Source organism: Bos grunniens, chromosome 1 (assembly GCF_055505025.1).
Source record: "Bos grunniens cultivar Pamir isolate PY7600 chromosome 1, Bosgru_T2T1.0, whole genome shotgun sequence".
Taxonomy (NCBI): Eukaryota; Metazoa; Chordata; class Mammalia; order Artiodactyla; family Bovidae; genus Bos; species Bos grunniens.
Window position 1 is genome coordinate 104,974,236 of NC_141165.1, and position 23,564 is coordinate 104,997,799.

Sequence of the window (23,564 nt, forward strand, 5' to 3'; positions counted from 1 at the left end):
TGAGCGACTTCACTTTCACTTTTCCTTTCATGCATTGGAGAAGGAAATGGCAACCCACTCCAGTGTTCTTGCCTGGAGAATCCAGGGGGAGCCTGGTGGGCTGCAGTCTGTGGGGTCGCACAGAGTCGGACACGACTGAAGCGACTTAGCAGCAGCAGCAGACCTTGGGGTATCACTTTGCTGTTTGTATTTACAGTATTCTTAATTACTTATTAAGTGGGATATGGCTAAATATAACAAAATATAGAGATTAAAGGTATTTGTCCATTAATTAAGAAGGAAGAAAAATCCCAAATGAGCAGACACTCAGTAAAGGGAGAAAGAAACTCAAGGAGCTGTTTCTAGAAGTAGTTTCTGAAGTAATCCCTAAAGCCACTAGGTGTTGCTATACACCCAATAAAGAGAACTGCTAAAGGGCTTTTAAACGCGGCTTTGTTAGCCACATACGTGTTCAACTTCCCTTAAATCCAATCTTCCCTTTAAATTAGCTATAATTCTCAATAACCAAGGAAGGGGAATGATTAGTATAATTAAGAATTATGACGAGGTAGTATTTTTCCCACAGGCAAAATGTACATCGTAATAATGAGAGACATAGAAACATGACCTGGTCCCTTTATATAAAACAAAATCAAGCCAGTCAGATGCACTGTAAGTGGTCTGGAAAGCTAGGTTTTATTAAGCCCATTCCTACTTCTCAAGGCACAAAACCAGTCACAGAGCTGGACTGTGATGAATACACAGTCAACCAAAGCTATGAAGTGCACTGGTCATATCTGAGCTCCACATCCCTGCCCTTGCTAATTCAAACATTTATTGATTACTCATTCCTTCAACAAATATTCAATAAACACCTAATATGTGCCAGAACAAAGACCGCTGCTCTCTTTTAAGAAGCCTACATCCCACCTGTGTGCCTTACATGTCAGGGAATAAAATAACCCTAAGAGGATGAGTCTGGCCCTTAAGGTGCTTGTGGTTCAAGTGCAGGAGACAGCTACACATTAAGAATAGATGTGCCTCCTGGTGGAATATTATAAGGTCTATGGGAGGACAGAGAAGCAGCCTTCATTCTATCTGGGGGTGGACAGAAGAAGTAAGGCAAGTAGCATCTGAGATACCCCTAGAAGGAACATCAGAATTGTGGAAATGATGTGGTAACAATAGGGGGCAAAGTACGGCTTACGTGCCCTGTGTACGTGAGCATCAGCGATCTTCCCAGTATGGCTGAAGACTGAGATGTCTGGGAATGCAGTACGAGATGAACTGAACCGAGAGGAACTTGAACGCTACTTTAGTAAGTGTGATGATTAGGCTGAAGGCAATGGGGAGTCACCCAAGGTTTATAGTCAGAGGAGCGGCATGATGAGAGATGTGTAGTCAGAGAGTGCTTTCAGTGGAGTGCAGGATGACCCTGGCTGGAGAGTGACTGGAGGCAGGAGACTAATTAGAAGGTTAAGGAAATAAACCAGCTAAGATGTGGGGCCCCAATTCAATCAGAGATGGCATTTGCCAGGCCTCAGTAACTACTGGGAAGGGTATCAAGGCTGAGGGAGAGGGGCCAGTAAGTGCCAGTGTTTCTAAGGTAAGTTTGTCTTCTTCGGGAGGAGAGGGGTTGTGAGTAGAGGAGTCCCTTTCAGAGTTCAAGTGTAAAGATCTGGGTGACTCTGAGGCCCATGCACTGACTCTTACCCTCGCTCAACCTGGCCCAGGCTTTCCCACAGTTGGCACTTTTTACCAAGGATCCTTCTATACCAGCATCTGGGTGATCACTTAATTTGCATTTAATATGAGATGTTAAATGGACTTGAGCTTTCAAACACAGGTGAACTCAATATAAGTATATTATATCCAAGTAAGTCCTTCAAAATCTACTTAAGGACTAAAATGGAGCCACTCTTAATTAAACCTAAATGAGGTTAAGGAGTACCTGAGGACTAAAGAAGTGCACTTGACTGACAGACGCCAGGGCTGGGGTGCAGCCGAAAGAGAACTGGGCCACCCTGGGGATCACACCAAATAGTACCACACAGAATTGAGAATTCCTTGAAACTAGAATGCAAATCAAGTCAACTCATCATGGGCTGAGAAGAAGGATAAGTCCGTGGTTTCCCTTGGGGCACCAGGGCCACCAGAGTCAAGTTCCCTGTCATTCTAAGCCATGTGGCAGAGCGCTAGGATGGAAGTTCAGGTCAGACTCCAGGCCACTTCTGTAAAGTGCAACAGACACTGAGAAAAACCAGAGCATCTTCCCGCCTCAGTTTCCTCATTTGATAAAACAGGTAACAACGCTACCGACTTCTTCACCGGACACAGTGGACAGAATGCAGTTGTGCATATAAATACACTGTCGACAACAATGCAGCAGCACATCCCACCCTTCTCGTTCACCCACTTGTTCATTTCCCTCTTTCCCCACTCACTTGCTGCCCACCTTTCCCATTCCCCCTTTCCACCACCTCTGGGAACGGAGGGGCTCCTCTGAGCTCGTCAGCATCTTGAGCAATGAGGCCCGGGGACTCATGAGGACAGGTGCCTGTCTGGCTTTGAGCCCCACTGTTAAGAGATGGAAGATGCTGGGCTGGATGGGCAGTGAGCAGTGGCATATTATAAAAAGGAAGGGTCTCTACCCAGAACTGAGAAAGTTCAAGGAGCCCACTTAATGTGAATTTAAATATAAATATAGTATTTCCTCACTATGTTTAAAAGCTATAAAACTATGAGAAGGGAATTAAAAGCTTTGAAAAGTGAAAGTGAAGTCACTCAGTCGTGTCCAACTCTTTGCGACCCCACGGACTGTAGCCTACCAGGCTCTTCTGTCCATGGGATTTTCCAGGCAAGAGTACTGGAGTGGGTTGCCATTTGCTTCTCCAGCGGATCTTCCCAACCCAGGAATCAAACCTGGGTCTCCTTCATTGTAGGCAGATGTTTTTACCATCTGAGCCACCAGGGAAGCCCATATATTAAAAGCTTTGGTGGGGGACAAAAGTTGTGAAGGGGGCAAGAGTTGGGGGTGAGGTTGGAATTCAGTAGATTTTAGCATCCTGAAGTGGTCAAATATAGCAGCCTAAGAGAGGCAGAAGTCACAGTAGCTCAATGTTACCAACAGGTAGTAAAAATAACTGTCCCACTTCACTGATATGAGAAATTGTAAGAAAGGGGAAATTTTTCAATTTTACCAAAATCTGTATTTGTTTTAAATTTAAAACTCACAGTGGGATGCTTGGGGCTGGTGCACTGGGACGACCCAGAGGGAGGGTATGGGGAGAGAGGAGGGAGGAGGGTTCAGGATGGGGAACACAGGTATACCTGTGGCAGATTCATTTCGACATTTGGCAAAACTAATACAATATTGTAAAGTTTAAAAATAAAATAAAATTTAAAAAAATAAAAATAAAACTCACAGTGTTTTAAATATGGACATATTCATTAATTTAACAAATACTGGTATTACCACCTTTTCTTTATCTCATTTCACCCATCTCATTACTTAACGGAACATATACAGGTTTAAATGCTAGTATAATGACTTTCTTGCTCTAAGACGTTAGAGAAGTTATTTAACCTCTCTAGCCTAGTTTCCTCATTTATGAAATGGGAAATAATAAACCAATCTCTTAAGGCTCATGGAAAGATGAAATGAGATAACCAGTGTAAGTGCTTAGTATAGGGCTTGGTCCCCAGAAAGTACTCATGAAATGCCTGTGCATAAAGCTGCAGCTCAGAACACCGCTGGAGAAGTGGCAGGGGCTGAGGTGAGGTGGGCAGGGACTGAATCACAAGTGGGCTACTGGAAGACTGAAGTTAGTCCCTCTGGGCTCAAATCCTAGTTCTGTCACGTCATAGCCACACAATCTTGAGCAGGTTATTTGCTCAACGTGAGTATGCTGCTGGTAAAGCATACTATAGCCTGTAGGAGTAATAGCCTGACATTTCAAGTACGAAATGGCTAGAATAAATTATAGTAATAATACTAAGTACCAATACTAGAATGCTTTTCAGGAGAGGTAAAAATGTCTTTTTTTAAATTAATCTTCATAGAAGTCTTGGGAGTTAGAGGCAAGCGAGTATTATTAGCTCCATTTTACACGATGGAAGGAAAACAAAAATGTGACTTGATCTTAACTTTACCACCATATTTCTTAATGCCAACAAAACAACGAGGCATCCGAAAATCACAAATTCAGGTCTAATACACTTTCCAAATGTCTAAAGGTTTGTCTTCATTTATTCAACTAAATAGATATTGATACCATCAAACCTTTTTATCAGTTATGATTACTCTGCCTAATTTTTCTTATTTTCTATTATTCCTCAAATCATCTCTTCCGTTTCTAGGCAAGATGACTTCTGTGCTCACCTAGATCTAATACTGACCTTTCCAATATTATTCCAAGCTGTTCTATACATTATGTGTTGAATAATCTCCCTTTTCATCTCTGAAATTTATTTCTTCCTGCCTTTATTTTTAAATTTTAATTTAGCTTTAGATTTTTATGTTTTATTTTTTAAAGTTAAAAATATAAGACTACAGATTTTCAGTCCTGGAGATTACTTACAGAAATTCTAGATCATAATACTTATACTTTATTTATTGCATTTCCATCTTCAGAATATAACTCACTGATATGAAACATAACGGCTTAACTCAATGTAATAACTTCCTTCTCCTTAGCTCTTCCCAGAGTTTGTGAACATTATTACTTTGCTTAAATTTTTAATAATATTACTTTTAATTCTACTTTTTCTTTCTTGTTCCTTAAAAGTAAAAAAGAGGAGATATGTTCACTAAAGCTGCTGGACACTGTTCAACAGACCGGGTCTCTGATGTTCCCTGATTAGTATACTTTAAGCTTATATCATATTTTCTCAATTAAAAAGTGTCATTTGCTTTTTGATTTATGTAAGTTTACTAAAATCTCATATTCTCTGGAAACATTCCATTTCCTTCACTATTATGGGGTTATTTCCTAACAAGACTTCTATACTTACATTTCACTGGGTCTCAGTAGAGACAAGCTTAACATGCCATTTTGAGTGTGTGTGTGTGGTGGGGGTGGGGGGCGGTAGTCACTCCCTAATGGCTGTCTTGCTCAATACAGACACACCTTAAGAGATATCACGGGTACAGCTGCAGGCCACTACCATCAAAAGCGAATACTGCAATAAAGCTAGTCACACAAAGTTTTGGTTTTCCAGAGTACATAAAAGTTATGTTTATACTATAAATAGTCTATTAAGTGTACAAGGGCTTCCCAGGTGGCACTAGTAGTAAAGAACCCACCTACCAATGTAAGAGAGGTAAAAATCACAGGTTCAATCCCTGGTTCGGGAAGATCCCCTGGAGGAGAGTATGACAACCCACTCCGGTATTCTGGCCTGGAGAAGCCCATGGACAGAGGAGCCTGGGGGCTATAGTTCACAGGGTTGCACACAGTTGGACATGACTAAAGTGACTTAGTGCACACACCCATGCAAGTGTACAATAACTTTATACCTAAAAAATATACACACCTTAACTTAAATGCCTTATTGCTCAAAAACGCTAACTATCATGAGCCTTCAGTGGGTTGTAATCTTTTTTCTGATGGAGGGGCTTGCATTGGCATTGATGGATGACTGATCAGTGTGGTGGCTGCTGAAGGTCCGAGGGGCTGTGGCAATTTCTTAACTTAAGACAGCAATAAAGTTTGTCATATTGATGGACACTACCTTCCACGAATGACTTCTCTGCAGCCTGCAATGTTCTTTGATAGCATTTTACCCAAAGTAGAAGTTCTTTCAAAAACTGTAGCCAATCCTTTCAAACCCTGCCACTGCTTTATCAACTAAATTTATGTCACATTGTAAATCCTTTCTTGGCATTTCAACAATCTTCATAGCATTTTCACCAAGAGGATATCCCACCTCAAGAAGCTACTTCCTTTGCTCCATTAGAAGCAACTCCTCATCCATTCAAGTTTTATCATGAGATTGAAGCAATTCAAGTTATATCTTTAGCTCCTAATTCTAGTTCTCTTGCTATTTTCAGCACATCTGCAGTTACTTCTTCCAGTGAAGTCTGGAACCCCTCAAAGTCATCCAGGAGGGTTGGAATCAACTTTTCCCCATATCCTATTAATCCTGATTATTATTTTTTTCTTTCTGGTCATGCCGCATGGCTTGCAGGATAGCCTCGGGTCCCAACCACTGAACTGCCAGGGAATTTTCTTAATGTTGATATTTTGATTTCTTCCCATGAAATGCAAACATTCTTAGTGGCATCGAGAATGGTGAATCCTTTCCAGAAGGTTTTCAACTAAATGACTTTGCCCAGATCCATTAGAGGAATCACCCTCTATGGCAGCTACAGCCTTACAAAATGCATTTCTTAAATAAGAAGACTTAAAAGTCAAGATGACCCCTTAATCCATGGGCCGCAGAACAGATGTGTGGAATAGTATGAAAACATTAGTCTTGCTGGGCACCTACGTCAGAGCTCTTGAATGGCCAGGTGCATCGTCAATGAGCAGCAGTATTATAAATAAATATAATATTTATAGGACTCTTCATTTCTGAGTAGTAGGTCTCAACAGTGGGTTTGAAATATTCAGTTAACTATGTTATAAACAGACATGCTGTCACCCAGGTGGAGCAGTCAGAATACACACATTTATCAACTAAGTTCACTGTTTTATATGGATATGATTTGTAGCACCCCCTACTCACCAGCTCAGATTACAATAGTAACATTAAAGGTCACTGATCATAGACTGCCATAACAAATATAATAATAATGAAAAGTTTGAAATTCTGCAAGAATTGACAAAATGTGACAGAGAGATACAAAGTGAGTAAATATGGTTGGAAAAATGGTGCCAACTGACCTGCTGGACGCAGGGTTGCTAAAAGCCCTCAATTTGTAAAAATTGCAGTATCTGCAAAGCACAATAAAATGAGGGATGCCTATACATTTATTTTGCTTCTTTAATTCATATACTCTTAACAACAAACACTGCTTTTAAAAATTTGTCTCAAATATGAAATATATTTCAGTGTATTCTGGGTATAAAGAAAATACAGGACTAACCATTTATGTGAAAAAGAGTCAAACAAACTGTAAATGCAATTCTTACCCCATTTCACTCATCAGAGACACAAATAGTAGCATATAAAAATGCTGCCCTAATAATGCCAAACATATTGTGGCAAATTTAGAGTTAATCAGAAGACTAAGGAGAAAGCAAAAACTCAGACATCCTGCTTGTTATTATTTGCTCACTGCTATATCAAGAACCTATAATTTCTCTCTAAAAACCCTAAGAGCACATCATATGTAGATCTACGAAATGTATAAACCAAAGAAACTTTAACCTAGAGTTTTATTGTTCCTGTAACAGTAAGCCTGTCTACCTTCTGTTAATAGAATTGCTTTTAAAAATAAAACTATTACCTATATTAAATTTTTCATATTTAAAAAAAAAATAGGCTTTTGAGGACTTTTTCTATGTGATTAGGTTTCAGGCTGACAAATAAAGGAAAATCTCCTTTTCAATAAGCCATTTCAGAGTAAGAATTTTCTCATGGCATTTTAAAAATTCATTACAATTAGACCTCCTCTGTGGAAGAATTTTTGTAAAATGTCACTTTATTCGACTGGTCCTACCCAACAGTTTAAACAGACTTCATGGTAATTGTTCCAAATCTAAGAAGTATCAAATTTCTGTACTTCTTTCCTTATCTCATTATCTTTACAATTTTCTTTTAAAAATATAAGTATGTATTCATTGTATTTGTCATCTGCCAATGTACATAAGCCCCTAAAGTTCTATAAAAATGTCTACATATTTGGAATGCGACTTTGCATAGAAATTAGGTATTAAATGAAATCTACTGACAGCTATGAAAAAAACTCTCAAACTAATTATATTTAGAGATGGCATTATGTTATACAAACTTTGCCCCTTTATTGTTTCAATAGCTCAAGACCATTTTCAATAATGCCTAAATATATCTGGGACAAGAAGGAGGAATTATGAAGAAAGACTTGTATTCTTAGAAGTGGTCCTTAAAAACCTAAGTGCTGGCAACTTCCTTAGTATGAAATTCTGTCTCCTGTGTGGTTCATTTCTTTCGGCCATTTAATTTTCTCTGTTTCTTTAGCTTGAGAATTTTCAAAATGGTTCCCCCTTCATCAGAAATGGAAGGTTGACCACTGCATGATTTAAACTGCTTGTGTCAAACTCTGCTGTCCTCATAAGTGGGGAGAAGAGCTATTCACTAAAAAGAGCCCAAAAGACAAATTTTAATTCAAAGAAAAAAAAAAGTATTCCTTTTTCTGACTAGCATTTTCATCCATCTGTAAGTTCTATACATGTTTATTTGTTTACATTTTTTCCTGAAAATTAGAAGGAATGCTAATAGATGTTTGGAAGAAAATTTCATTATTATCTAATCTATCAGAGAAGATGATACTGACTTTCACAATACAGTGCATTCTTGGGAATCATGAGTCAGACTGTGCTGAAAGGTCAAATGCGCATTATTATTCCAACCTTCACCTTTGGGAACATGCTTGGGATGCTCTACGCTCTAGTCAGAGTTAATCTGATTGCTTTTAATGTGTCATAAAGTCAAATGATGCCAGTGAAGGCTATCATGTGAGGAAATACAAACCTGCTGAATGATGAGTATGCAAAAGTACAAAGTTTCCTTTTTCAGCTAAAGATAAGTACAATGTAAATAAGTACGGGTCCACCAAATTGACACATTTATTGTGATTCTAAATTGAACAGAACTAACAAGTTAAATCCGAAGGCGATGGCACCCCACTCCAGTATTCTTGCCTGGAAAATGCCACGGATGGAGGAGCCTGGTAGGCTGCAGTCCATGGGATCGCTAAGAGTTGGACACGACTGAGCGACTTCACTTTCACTTTTCACTTTCATGCATTGGAGAAGGAAATGGCAACCCACTCCAGTGTTCTTGCCTGGAGAATCCCAGGGACAGGGAAGCCTGGTGGGCTGCCGTCTATGGGGTCGCACAGAGTCGGGCATGACTGAAGTGACTTAGCAGCAGCAGCAGCAACAAGTTAAATCAAATTGAATATCTGGTCAACTACTATGGATCCCAAACATAAACTATAAATAATAAAAGTGTGTTGTGATGTAAATATGTGGTATCTTCTAAAACAACTATTTGAATATGCTTTAACTGTAATTCATAAGGCATGCATACAACTTAAGAAAGGAAGGAAGGAATATATATATGTGTATGTGTGTGTTAGTTGCTCAGTCGTGTCAGACTCTCTGCGATCCCATGGACTGTAGGCTGCCAGGCTCCCCTGTCCATGGAATTCTCCAGGCAAGAATACTGGAGAGGGTTGACATTCCCTTCTCCGGGGGATTTTTCCCGACCCAGGGATCGAACCCTGGTCTCAAGCGTTGCAGGCAGATTCTTTACCATCTGAGGCACCAGGGAGGCCCATACATATATATGTATGTACATACATACGTTATGTATGTATGTATATGCAATAAAATTGCCATTTTGGGTCCTAAGTAGTAATGCTGGTTGGGGATTGAAAAATTTCCACCTCAAGGACTTCAGTGTATAAAATAATGTGACCAGTAGCAGGTCAATGCATCTGGCCTCTGCTAAATGGGTTTGAAAAATAGAGAAATTCCACAAATGCAAACTATGCATGGCTATTGACTACTACCTGCCTGTCAAGACTATATCTAAGAGTTATTTAGCAAACACAACCCAATAACTATACAAGGGAATAAAACAAGACCAAGGTCATTAGGAGGGTCTGGGTCCTTTTTCATTTTCCATTTTAAAGAATAAGCAATCCTAAAATGCCACGTTTTCTGATTTTCAAAAGCAGGAGTTTGGATTTATTCAGGTACCAGAGAGACCAACAGTCTCATGCTTTTTTTTTAAACTCTCACCTTTTCACTAACAAGTCTAAATGAGAACATCACAAAAGCAGACACTGTTATAAACAGAATGAATGACTCACAGGATCCACCATCTGAACTCCATTACAAAGCCATGGCAAATGCTAATTATCTGTATGTCCTAAGTCTTACGCCTGTGCTCAGAGAATCTCAAAATCTGCACCCAATCTCTGTTTGTGTCCTTTTGGGTTCATGTAACCCAGTCTGTTACTTTCAAGGCATAATACCATGCACACAGAAACCTTAATGAAAATTAAGGTTTAAAATTGAAAGCATGAAAATTAAAAGCATAGTTTGTTCATGAGCTGTTAACAGTGAAACTGTAGAATAAACACTGTGAACAGAACACAAGTGTCCATGTTATCAACTTCTAGCAGGAGTGGAACAGAGAGGGATAGGGACTACTTACCTCTGGCGTCCCAAGAGCATGTTCTCCAGCTAAAAGCAGCATGCTCAGGCCTCCCATTTGAGTAGGATCTAAATAAGCCAAAAGTAAGTAAATTATCAATTCACAACAATGGAGAACATATAATCCAAAATACTCACAAAGACTAACAATCAGAAATCCAACAGAACCACACATAACTTATTACAGAAAACGTTTGAACTTTATGAAGCAGTAACCTGGCATATATATGCTTAGTACTCATACTTCTGTGAGCTTTAAGAATACCACTGTTGTCCACCATTCCAACAAAATACTTTATTCAGTACCACAGCTGTTTAGAACATGAATTATCTCCTAGTGCAATGCTTCTTTCCTTACTGCATGGGGAGTTTGGATGAAAAAAACAATAGAGTGCTTATGCTTTTTTCTAAGAAATTTGAGACTGTTATTCCCAAATTGTTATTTTTCCCACATGAAACCAGGGCTGATAAAAAGAAACAGGTCATTGGAGGAACATGAGAACAGAAAGACATTTTACAAATGAGCCACCAAAAATTTAGTGGGCTTTGTTCAAATATTCTTTCTTTAAAACTTTCAAAAACAAATCTAAGTTCAACAGTTAAGTATTTCTGACATCTTAAATCTTAGGGATAAGGTTAGGGCCTTCCTCAAAATATCTTTTAGCACTCAAAATGAACCCTTTTTATACTACTGAAGGTCTTTGTTTTCATTCCTTCAATAATCAACAGAAGTAGAAACAGAAACTGGTTGATCTATGACCCAGGATTATATCCAAACAAAGAAAATACAGACAATAAGAAACCTATATCCTTTAAGGTTGTCTTAAATAAGTTACATTTCAGAACTTCAATAAAATAACATATGTGAAAATGCCTAAGTCAATGCTTAACCTAGTGCTTCCTGGTCCTCAATAAACACAATTTTTTTATTTTAGTAATCTCTCTACAATTAAAAATGAGGATCAGGCATAGTGTTGCCTGAAGACATTCAGGTGCTTCTTTTCTTCTTTTTTGATTTTGTTTAAAGATATGTCCTTAAATCCATCTTTCAATACAAATCTGTCTCAAGAACTCATGAAGCAACTCTGACCACATCTTACAAATGGTCCAACTTTAAAAAAAGAAAAGAATCTGCGGGAGCTTTTTTAAAAAAAGAAAGAGCTTAGTAGAGGTAAAATATGTCACCAAATGATCAGGTGGTCACAAAACAGCTCCATGTTGGAAGACCGCCTTGTAGGAAGAGATGTAGGAACACAGACCAATTTGCTAAAACAAGGCTCTTCATTGTTGAGATTCAATCCTTAATTAAACATTAAGTTTATGAACTATTGTGGCTGCTAAAACTGACACAAATCTATTGGCCAATAAAAATTAGGAGAAATGAACTGGGTGGAAAGTAAAAGTGAACTTCAGTTCTCAGGGCAGCCAAATACTTTTGGAACTGCCATTCTAGAGATAAGAAGGATTGAATAATTGCTTTCTAATAAAGATAAAAATGCGTTAGTTCAAATTACTAAGTAAAATACGAACATACTTCCATGATAATCTATTTACGTTATACACAAATATGACTTTGCTGTATAGACACTAAAACACAGACAAGAAATTACCATCATCCTTTATGTTAATTTATACTTATATAATGTTATTTGGATATATCAAAACTATACTTATATAAATAGCATGCATTCCCTTCACTCAGAGGACCTGCACTAAGTTAAATTCTACACAGCTTTTCCTTCTTGGATATCACACACTTGACTGCTTTGGGGTTATTAAAAAATGCAAAATGTCATGTGACAAGGACTACAGGGAAAACAAAATAAAATGAAATTCCATGTAAGCTTAAACTGGCCTCTAAAAGCCCTACAGCTTCTTCCTCTAGATTTAAACACTAAGAACCATGTTTTAATTAACAGCAAATTAGTTTGCTATCGTTGTGCTAAAAAGGAACATCAGACCAATGTTATCAGCTGTATATAGCTTAACAAGGGCTGTGATCATGGATTTCGAACATCCATCACAGGCCCTTATATAATGTGAGAAAGTTCTTTTCCTTCTTTTCTGTATTTTTTTAAAAAGAACGCTGTTCTTAAAAACTGACCTGTAAATATCTTGGTTGAAACCTAGGTCCCAATTTGAATTTGTAGGTATAACAAGGAGACTAATAAACTGACAGAAATAATGCTATAGATAGACATCTTTTATAGCTTTCTGCAGTATTTCTGGTTTGTGAATAGCCACTGTATGCAAAACAAAACAAAACACAACACAACCTAGAAAGACTGATCTAGACTTAGAAGTGGTAGAAAAAGCAATGGAAGACACATGCTAATCGAAGGAATTCATTCAGAAGCCAGTCAAAGATATACTCTGAGTTGGTCCTGATGATAAGTTCAGATGATTAAGTATTTTATAAAAACCCTTACTGACACAATCTGTGGATTCTAGAAGCAGCAAGCAGGTTGAAGCTGAAATTGTACAAAGTAACAGCTGAAACAAAGACAGATCTCTATTCTGATTCCTCGGAGATATGCAAAGTATCACTTTGTAAGCTCACCTAGAACTATACCACAGATATTTACATAACAATCACCTGAAGACTTTGTTCCCCAAGAATGGCCAGATGGCATTTCTTAGATTTACACGTGACACCACCACATTGTTAGATGCCACAAGTCACACATTGAACTGTTAAATCTCACTAGGCCTCCTGGCAATTAAAAAGTGAAGCCTCATCACAATACTGCTAAACTTCCATTCCCAAGCTTTCTATTTTGCAAACTGTTCAGAGCTCCCATTTTGAAGAAAATTTGTTTGTACTAATGACATGGGAACCCTCTAGCTCCACATCAGTTTCAATGCTTCCATCTTGCCCAGTCTCCCTAATTCATCCTGGAAACTTCTCTTGATTATGGTATTATAACAGCTAGGAAGACAGAACCATTTGCAAGGTGAATATAAATACTTTATTTTGTGGTAATAAATGCTGTAACGTTCCTTACCACCCAAAGAATATTAAAGGCTCAGAACAAATGGGACCATCTGGAATGTTCAATTTGCCGGGCCCGTAAAAGGATTGGGATGGCAATTCCCTCTAAAAAACAGTTGTCAGATCCATCCTAGATTTGTGATGGAGTTGTTCATCCCCCTGCCCTCGATGTTTCATATCCTCAAATGATCTACATAACTGTGGCTTGTTAGGTGTGCAACACAACTAAGGTGCTTACAGTGTGTGCTAGTTGCTCGGTCATGTCCGACTCTTTGCGACCCCATGAACTGTAGCCCGCCAGGATACTCTGTCCATGGGATTCTCCAGGCAAGAAAACTGGAGTGGATTGCCATTCCCTTCTCCAGAGAAGGTGCTTACGGGGAACAACTTAATAGTGGGCACGAGTGTGTAAGCTGTTTTGTTACATTACAAAATCCCTGAGTTCCTGACAGTCTCCACATTGTTGTCTGCTTTTCCATATCAATGTCAGGAATCCACAGATATTTACAATGGCTCCACCACTTGGTCTAACCCTCCTTTCTTTAATTATATATACATTCTAAAGCATGTCATACTCCAAAGCTTTAAGCTAAGGTACATATTTGCCATTACTTCCTATTGGTCATAAATTTTGCTTTTCTCTCCCTCTCTATTATCTGTTAAAAATACTGCCTACATGAACTGCCCCAGTCTTAAAGAACAGGGAAAATTAGTGTTTAAACTCACCGGCCATTCCAAAGTTAAGCTGAGGCATTTCTTCAGTCTTTGTTTTCTTGGGGCTTGGCAAGTCTCTTGAAGAGTCAGATGGGAAGGCCCATAGTTTCTTTCGTGGATTGACAGTGGTGGGTGCTGGGGATTTCACAGGCTTGTTTGTGGTAGGACACCATTTGTAGCCAGGATTTGCCTTCATAAACGCATCTTTATACTATAAATAAAGAACAGACAACATATTTTAATTAACACATAGATTGAAAAGGTTCTAATAGCCTTCACCTTACTCCTCTATTAAGATACTGAATTAAAAAAAACAACACTTCTGTGTCTTCCGTTGTAGAAGAATGACAGCCTCAGTATGGGGCTTTAGAGCTAGGACATGAATTTATCTACTAGAAAGTTCATTTGTGGGATGAGGGTTCAGAGGCAACAAATTTTGTATCTTTCAACTCTCATTATTCTTTTTCCTTTCCAGTATCCAAATTCAGATCTCCGCCTGGTCTTGGTGGAGAAAGGGAGTTATCTGCCATGTTATTTGTCATGTGTATATATTTCTAAGTAGGTATCAGATGCACATTACAAATGTGAGCGAACACCAGAGTCAGTAACTAGATTCTGCTCACTGCTTAATTTGGTAAGTTAAAAATTAAAACATGCTTTACTGCACAGGCAAATACAGGCAAATCTTACAGAGCAATGTAATCAATTGTAGGATAAATGAACCAAGATCAAGAATGGCAAGAGAATGGCGCAGGGCAAACTGATGAACTTTCCAGTTATTTGCAGGGGCATGTAGAAGAAACAGTACTGGATACAGAGTCTAATTATCTGGGTTCAAAACCCACCTCTGCTGTTAGTCAGTGGTGGACATTAAGCAAGTTGTACAACCTTTCTCAGCCTCAATTCCTCCTCAAAACTACACAGTGTAACTTCACCTGATCACATCCTAGGGGTTTGCAATGAACACATGTGATCACTAAAGTGAACATACAGAGAGCTGTGATGTGTGAGGTTGCAATTAATCCATCACAACATGGAGGTTTTCAGCCTTTGGTATCAATATTTTCTTTTCTCCTTTATTTTTCTATGGTTTTCTCCCTCTTTCCCAACTCTGCCATTCCCTTTCCCGACAATAAAATTAAATAAAATATATGTATGCTATTCATGTTCTATTACCAAAATTATGTCATTTGATAAAATATATTTTTATGTATTCTTCAATGATTTTATTACTGCTAGATACCTTATTTAATTAATATGATTTGTTCAATCCTATAAAGCTTTCTTTTCAAAATGAACACTGTGTGTAAAATTAATTTAGTATAAGATTGAAACAGCTTTTTAAACTAACCCATTTGAAAAAGAAGTTCCTTTACCCTTAGTGTAAAAACAGTATATCTGATCAAACTAATAAACACCACTTCACTTTAAATCATATAAATGAAAATTGTACTGTAGACAATATAATGCAAACTTAGTAGTCAATTGTTTAGTATTACCCCCCAGAATTACCCTTAATTCAAATTTTCTGAATAATCTTTTTGCTGTTAAACTAAAAGCTGTACATCTGCATATTGATATATAGGTACATGCAGAAGGAAGATACAGTAAGATAAGTTCTACTCTTACAAAAATAATTAAAACAGGATACAAAGGCCAGATCCAGACTAGAATTTATCATCACATAGCAGAATAAATTTGAGGGTATCAATGTCACATTCACATGCATGAGGGGGATTTACAGGTTTGTTAAGCTGAGGCAGACAAACAGCTTTACTTGCTGTCTGGAGGTGGAAAGTGACAAATGAAAGGGTGAGATGAAAATCAAAGTAGCAGGCACCATGCATCATCATTTTGTCCCAGCAAAAGGAACACGAGCTGCAACAGTAGGATGAACAGTCATCTGAATAAAAGTCACCACTCTATAAAGTAACAAAGGACTATCAGAGTAACATATCTGTCACAAGACATTTAAAAGAAAGTTTTTGATACTTTTGGTGGTGTTTTTTTTGTTTTTTTAAGAAAAAGTCCCAACTGTGAAAGATCCTAGATGGATGGATGTCACTAGATTTCAGATTTCCTCTGTTTCTAGGTGTCACCTTCTTGCCTTCCTATGTTGTCAATCTGCTAGATAATATAGTTCTTTCTCAGTAAATATTACATCCTTTTCTAAGAATCACTTAGCAATTTGCTTTGATGAAAATCTGCATGTGTGATGAAAACAATAATACTGTCATTCTTATGAATGATTTATTACCAGCGTTGACTATTCTTAAAAGCACTGATGGTATTAATAAGGGCTAGTTTAAACTAACTTATGATATGCAGCTGTGCTGAAGACAACGTAAAGCAGTGACAATCACTGACCATAAACATCTCTTTCTCTTGTACTTATTCTACCCACTCAGTCACTGACTAGATGACCGATACTGGTTAAACACGGGGCATGAGAAGAGCATGAATTAGTCTGTTTTTAAATTGATTACAATCCACAATTAGCCACTCAAACATATTACTTCTTTTAATACACAGTCCACACACCTTTCCCTGGCTCCAGCATGGTAACTGTTTTTTAGTGGGTCTGTGAGAAGTGGTCCATAAAGAAGGCTGAGTGCCAATGAATTGATGCGTTTGAATTGTGGTGTTAGAGAAGACTCTTGAGAGTACCTTGGACTGCAAGGAGATCAAACCAGTCAATTCTAAAGGAAATCAACCCTGAATATTCATTGAAAGGACTGATAGTGAAGCTGAAGTTCCAGTACTTTGGCCACCTGATGTGCAGAGCCAACTCACTGGAAAATTTCCTAATGCTGGGAAAGACTGAGGGTGAGATGGTTGGATGGCATCACAGACTCAATGGACGTGAGTTTGAGCAAACTCCTGGAGATAGTGAAGGACAAGGAAGCCTGGTGTGCTGTAGTGTATGGGGTTGCAAAGAGTCAGACACGACTTAGCAACTGAACAACAACTACTGAAGCTACCTGTGTGTAGGACAAATGGCAGAAGACAGGCCTGGAGTATGTGGGGTTTCATGGAAAACAGAAACTGAGAGTTCACTATGAGGATCAATACTATGTAAATTAACCACAATATTAATCTTTCATATTCTTAAACTCAATGTAAAACAGCAGAGCAAAGGGTTAAGAATGAAGGATATAAGAGAAAAGAATAACAAACAGCCCTTGTCCTTAAGGAGTTTAAAGCTTAGATGGAGATGTCATAAATTCATGAAAAGACAGACAGGTCAACACAGGCAGTGTATGAACATCCAGTGAGGGAGAAGGCAGGAGGAGCCTCAGGGCATGAGGATGTCTGTCCTTGGAACCGAGCACACACACCATCAGTCACTGGCTCTGATTCAGCTATAAGAGACAACAGAAAGGCTTAATCATTTGTTGTGATGAGGTTATTAGGAAAGGGATCACAGAGAAAGCTGAGTAAGGGAGAAATCAGAAGCGGCTATATATAGTCTGAAGCAAATAGCTGAGTGAAACTATTAGCACGCTGGCCAACCATGTGGGCAAAAATCCATCAGCACAGATTGAAGGGACCAAAGAGACAGGCCCACTCATCTGGATCCCCAGGGGAGGGCTTTCCTGCTGGGGGTAGAGGGCGAGGCTCAGTTATCCTTCACAAACATCAATCACAGGCTATTGGTCCTATCCTCGAGGTAACTAACCTCTTGCTAAAATACTTATTTTCAAAAATCTCCCATTAAAGTAAAAATTCCCTTACTAAATTCTTTTTTGTTTTGCAAATTTCTAACTGATTAGATAACCTAAGTGAATCTACTTTATAGCCACAGTTCCTGACTTACAGAAGGTGCTTATTAGTAAATGTTGGCCCTCCTCTCTCCAATCTCAATCACCACCAGACTTCATTAGCAATGACAATACACCACTGCTTTTCGGTAATGGTATTAAATACATACCCTTGACACAGTATTTGGTCTACTTTATATATGACAATGGCATTATTATAAACCAAAAGACAGTATTACATTAATCTTTAAAAAACTGGTTCTCAAAATTACTTTCACAGATCACTTATAAGAATGGGAAATTTGATCTTAAAAAGCACCTTAAGGAGAGATGTCCTTATTAATTGTTCTCCAAGTGTTTGTTCTTAATTGGAGGTGGGGCGGGAGGGTTGGCTCAAAAAGTCCGGCAGTATTTCTAGCTATTATTGCAGTCTAGCTCTTCTCAGCAGAGTGAGAGAGAATAATAACCCTGTTGAGGTAAACTAATAAGGGACCCTGGGAATATCTATATAAATAAAGAGAGCTGATACAGGTGCAAAAATGTGAAATATCACCATGATAAAAAAAAATCTACCACAACTATGAGATTATTCAGTAATTATCTTGTTTTCAAAAAAAGGCATAATACAATTTAAATTCTGTAACTTTGCAGGGGCTAAGTGAATCTTTAGCATAATAAATTTTGAAATGGCTAATGAATTTGGAGACAACTGCACCTCCTCATATTGGCAGGCAGAAATCACATTATACAGGGTGGAAGACGAGAGTAAGATATTTGAGAAGTGGTACTAATTAGTACTTTCTTAGTTCTAGGAACCTTTCCTCATAAAAATGTTAAAACTTATAGGTCTGAATTATTCTTACTAGACATTTTAACAGGAAGAAAATGAATCAGACTTTTATATGACAGGATGATGAATTAAGTTTATGTATCTGATAGAAAAGATGTATTTTAAATTATACACTAACCTATGAAACTTTCGTGATAAAGCCACTCCAGTAAAAACCACACATTTCAAAAAGTGACTTGAATAAGTGACCAGGGAGTTATTTGGTTCTCTTGCAGAAAAGTCATAAAGGAAAAACTGAGTTGGCTATAGATATGGTTGCCTAAATTCCCTGTAAGGATTACTGTGGAGACAGTAGTTCATTTCCACATATAACCTTTTTTAAAGGACAATATTCCTCCCTAATTTGGGTTAAGAAGGAGAAAGTCTATTTAATCAGTTAGCACTAATTAAAAATAAAAATTTCAGAATTTCTTTTAAGATGTAATTTTGGCACTTTATAAAAGGATGGTAGGGGTCTGGGTAAGTAAACATTATCTGCATTTCTGGAAATGCATTAACAGATAATTCATGTACAAGCTAGCTGGATTTAGAAAAGGCAGAGGAACCAGAGATCAAACTGCCAACATCCACTGGATCATAGAAAAAGCAAGAGAATCACAGAAAAACAATCAGCAAATTAGAAAAAAAACTAACAATTAGTAAATGGACTGATATTTCTGAAATCAAGTAGTTAGCTCACTTAGTGGAACATCTATTTTGTTAGGAATCATTAATCACATTGGACAGTGTCTGCCAAGATAGGCAAATGATACTTTTAGTTTTGTTGATTCTTATGTTTCAAAGATTAATTGTGTATTTTAGTAGCACTTCAGTGTGTTAACAGGTTCTAATAAAAACAGTAAAAAAATTATTAGGTAAAGAAGTATGAAACACAAACATAAGCTTATCAGGAACAACTAACATTTCATGGCATTTTAAACTTCATGCCTGTGCGCACAGTGCCTTACTTGCATCTTAACCTCAACCCTGTGAGGACAGGTATCTTCACTGACAATTACAAATGTGTAAACTCAGAAGGTCTGAAAAGGGAGAAGGCTACCCAAACTCTACTGCTAGTAATTTGCTGCCTTGGATAAGTCACTTAACTCCTCTGGGCTGCAGTGTCCTCATCTTTAGCTTTCAGAAAATGGTATCTACTTCATAGGATTATTTTTAGGATTAAATGGGTCAGAACCCTAGAGAGAATAAAGCAATATTCAAAAATTGGTATTATTTCAAAAAAATAAACACAAGTATTTTTTTTTTATAATAAGAAAGTCCCAACATCCAGAACACAGGAATGGGAAAGGCCTCGGAAACAAGAAATTTGAGAACCATGAAGCCCAAATCTTTGGTTTTACTACCCACCTCTCCTTAAAGTGCTGGGGCTCCAGTTAAGTCATACTCAGAAAAACCCACACATAGTAAGTTATTTCATTAGTGGTAGCAGAAAGTGTCTGATAGAGGAAAGAAATGTCAATTGACAGCTATGGCTTCACTCAAAAGAAAGGTTCTTGGAAAACCAAAGCAGAAGTTCCAAAGAACAGAAGGGTTAAGAATCATTTAATAAACAGATGAAAATGTGACTACAACTTAATTGTTCACAAAACTCTCACCAAATTACAGATTATAAAATAATTCTTGTACGGAAATAACAAATGTAACACTTGTTTCTCAAGAATGTGGGGATCAGTGAGGTGCTGCTCTAGCTCAGTAGTATGCAAGATGCCACATCAAGCTAGTACAAAGACAAATTCTGTCGAGTGTGACACATGACTGTTAACAGAAGTTGTACAGAGTGATAATACCTAAGAAAATGACATCAAATTTTCTATGGAGAAGAATCCATTTCTGATAAAACCAAAGAAAGGGCATGAATACATTAATTTTCTCTTGAAGAAATATCGAGGAAGAACTGGTCACGAAACCCCATGGAGATTTACAGTGATAATCTTTCCTAGACTCCAGACCACAATAGACCCCAACATTTACAAGAGGCTATTACAGTTTACTTTTAAACTGTATTTTACTGCATTTGATTCCATTGCTCTTTTATTAACGTACAACTGAGCTTCCAACTTTTCAGGCCAATTTCTCAAGATGTTCACCTTTATATCATCATTTCCTGTTACTCACCTACAAACAGCTCAGGCTTCAAGTAAAACTTTCTCATTCCTGAAGTTGTTCTTATTTTTCCCTGTCTGCTCGTATCCTTGCCTTTCTTCTGAATCCTGTGCCAAGGGACATACCAAATTCTACTAACAACTTCATTAAGCCTTTTCTGAAATACCCTAACCCCAGCACAAGCAGACTATTCCCATGAGACCATGATATTTTATAGTTACCATTTTCCACTTCTTACTCAAATCTCTTGTCTCTCAGTCATCTAAAGTGAGCAACATATACTACAAGGATGCTAGAAGCACATAGGAAAGACTATTCCAGGGTCCACAACTGTATGACTGGTCAAGATACTAACTCCAAAGAGCCTTCAGTCCCTGCTCTGAAGAACAGGAATACTCAAGGCTGTCGTTTAGTTGCGTCTAACTCTTTGCAACCCCACAGACTGTAGCCTGTCAGGCTCCTCTGTCCATGGGATTTCCCAGGCAAGAATAGTGGAGTGGGTTGCCATTTCCTTCTCCGGGTGATCTTCCCAACCCAGGGATCGAACCCAGGGATCCCGACCAAAGGATCTCTTGCATTGGCAGGTGGATTCTTTACCTCTGAGCCACCAGGGAAGCCCCACGGAACAATCATAACTGACTTTAAATATTTATGCATATGCAAGACATCCACTCTGGAATGAACTAACTAGTCAATAAATGCATGTATTCTGTCCCATGCCTAGGCTACAAAAACCAAAGGGGGTATGAAAAAGGTCATTCAAAATTGTCTTAACTTACCAGATTCTCCCCTCTCTTTGGCACTGACTCTATCTGAATAACATGTGTGATCCTCTATATTGACTGTCCATTAATTAATTATGATTATTAGTTTAAGTGACAAGTAGAAGTTTCCAGAAATGTCCTAGTCAAAAATGCAGACATATATTTGTACATTTGTACAATGTATACATAAAGATGTTAAAAGAACAATAATATGGTGTGAGACTACTAACAGGCAGCTGCAGAAGCTAGAGGCTATGAATGCCCACAACACTGCACCATAAGGCATGCTGCTGAATTTAAGAAAGGAATCTAGGTTATATCGTTAGGACAGTTTAAAACCCTCGGAAAACAGGAAACCCTCATTAAACTTTTTTTTTTCAACAATATAAATCAGCCCTGGGAAACAATTTAAAAAACTGAAAAATTTCCAAACAGGTACTTCGCCTCACCAGATGCACTAACAGAAAATAATCAGACAGCAAGTAATGAGTAAGGGAAAAAGTGACATTTCAACTAAGGCTGTAATATGCACACAAAAAAACACCAGCACAATTACCTGCACTCTTTTGTAATTTCAAAACCATTTGGCAAGTAGGTAGAAACAAGTATCACTTACGACTAGAAACCAATTATATAAGGATTTTGAAAGTAGCTGAACCTTCCACGCATGGCACTGGAAGTGAGACATTTCATAAGAGCAACTATAAACAAGACAAGTTGTTGGGTGGAAGAGCCAGTTACTGTCGCCATTGGAGTAGCTTGGGGGTTGGGGGGGGGGCGGCACACCTTATGAGATTTAGATTTCATTACTTACCACAACGGCAAATATTGTGAAGCTAATTAAGTAACTAGTAAAGGAATTCCTATATGAAAATAAGACTTCCTTCCTCTTAAAAGTGGCCACCTGTTGGGTTTATCAATTAGCAGTATTTGAGAAAGTAAACAATTATGGGACAGGCTGTATGTTACCCCAAAACAGTAATCCAAAAATAAACTCAAGAGTTTAATTATAGGAGGCTTATGCAACTCCCTATGAGGTTTCAGATTAATTGTTTTATCTTAGAAGCATGACTATGAAAGGATCTAAAGCTACTTAATGGGAATCTTTTACTATTAATTACTGTTATGAGAATGAAAATCTCCAGTAGCATTTAAAGTCATGTAGATTACTGGAATTGATTTTAAATTTGCAAGATAAGATGCTCTACATAGCTAAAATTCTGTCTTTAACAATACAGTTAATTCCTGAAGCCTTATGTGATCATTAATTACACAATAACTATGCTAATCATTTATTCTGGATTCAAATTTCCCTGAAGACTAAGAAATTTTTATGTTCCATGTTAGCCTGTTAAGCAACTCAATAAAACCACAGCAATTGAAAGAATTATTTTTCTACATACTGAGATGTCTAATAAAATATCTCACTTGAAACTCTGTATTTGTCACCTGCTGGTCCATCTTATCATAGAACTTAACCAAATGTTTGGGTGGCTGGGGTTTTTCATGAATCAATATTATTTGCAAGCTGTAACTCTAAAGAAATATAGTTAGAATTATTCCTTTCAAGTTAACCACAATGATATTGCTTTGCTTTCCCCTTACTTGCTAAATCCATTACACAATACATTTTAAATGTACAATGAACTCACACTAATTTAAGGTTACTTTAGAAACAGATCAGTATACAATTTTTGAATAAATTAAGTCACATTTTGGAACATACACTCCAGTCCTCTGGAAAGCATTCCTGTATGGAAATACTTCTCACCAACTGCTGCTCACAGTGTTTACACGCACGCACACATCACAGTACATCCTGTTCCACTGCCATTCGTTCCTCTACTGGCTTTGAATACTCATGTCGTACTTACTACCTACAGAAAGAAGTCAAAGCATATCTTTTGATAACTGTGTATATTACAAAATTTTTTTAAAAATTAGTGCTGGAAGGGATGCAAATTTTGTTCCAACTTTCTCTTTCTCATAACATTGTTTTTAAAAAAGGAAAAAAAAAAAACCCACAAAAAA

General features: G+C 37.7%; 1 protein-coding gene across 50 annotated transcripts in view; it reads right to left on the reverse strand.

Moving 5' to 3' along the window:
• BBX (BBX high mobility group box domain containing) overlaps nt 1–23,564 on the reverse strand; it is a 297,568-nt gene that overhangs the window by 67,856 nt on the left and 206,148 nt on the right. For all 50 annotated transcript variants that reach the window (XM_086408179.1, XM_086408500.1, XM_086408481.1 and 47 more), the window contains 2 exons: nt 14,068–14,266; nt 10,351–10,418 (listed from right to left, as the gene is read on the reverse strand). In XM_086408179.1, the coding sequence (XP_086264305.1) occupies nt 10,351–10,418; nt 14,068–14,266 (267 nt within the window). The remainder of the gene's footprint in view (nt 1–10,350; nt 10,419–14,067; nt 14,267–23,564) is intronic.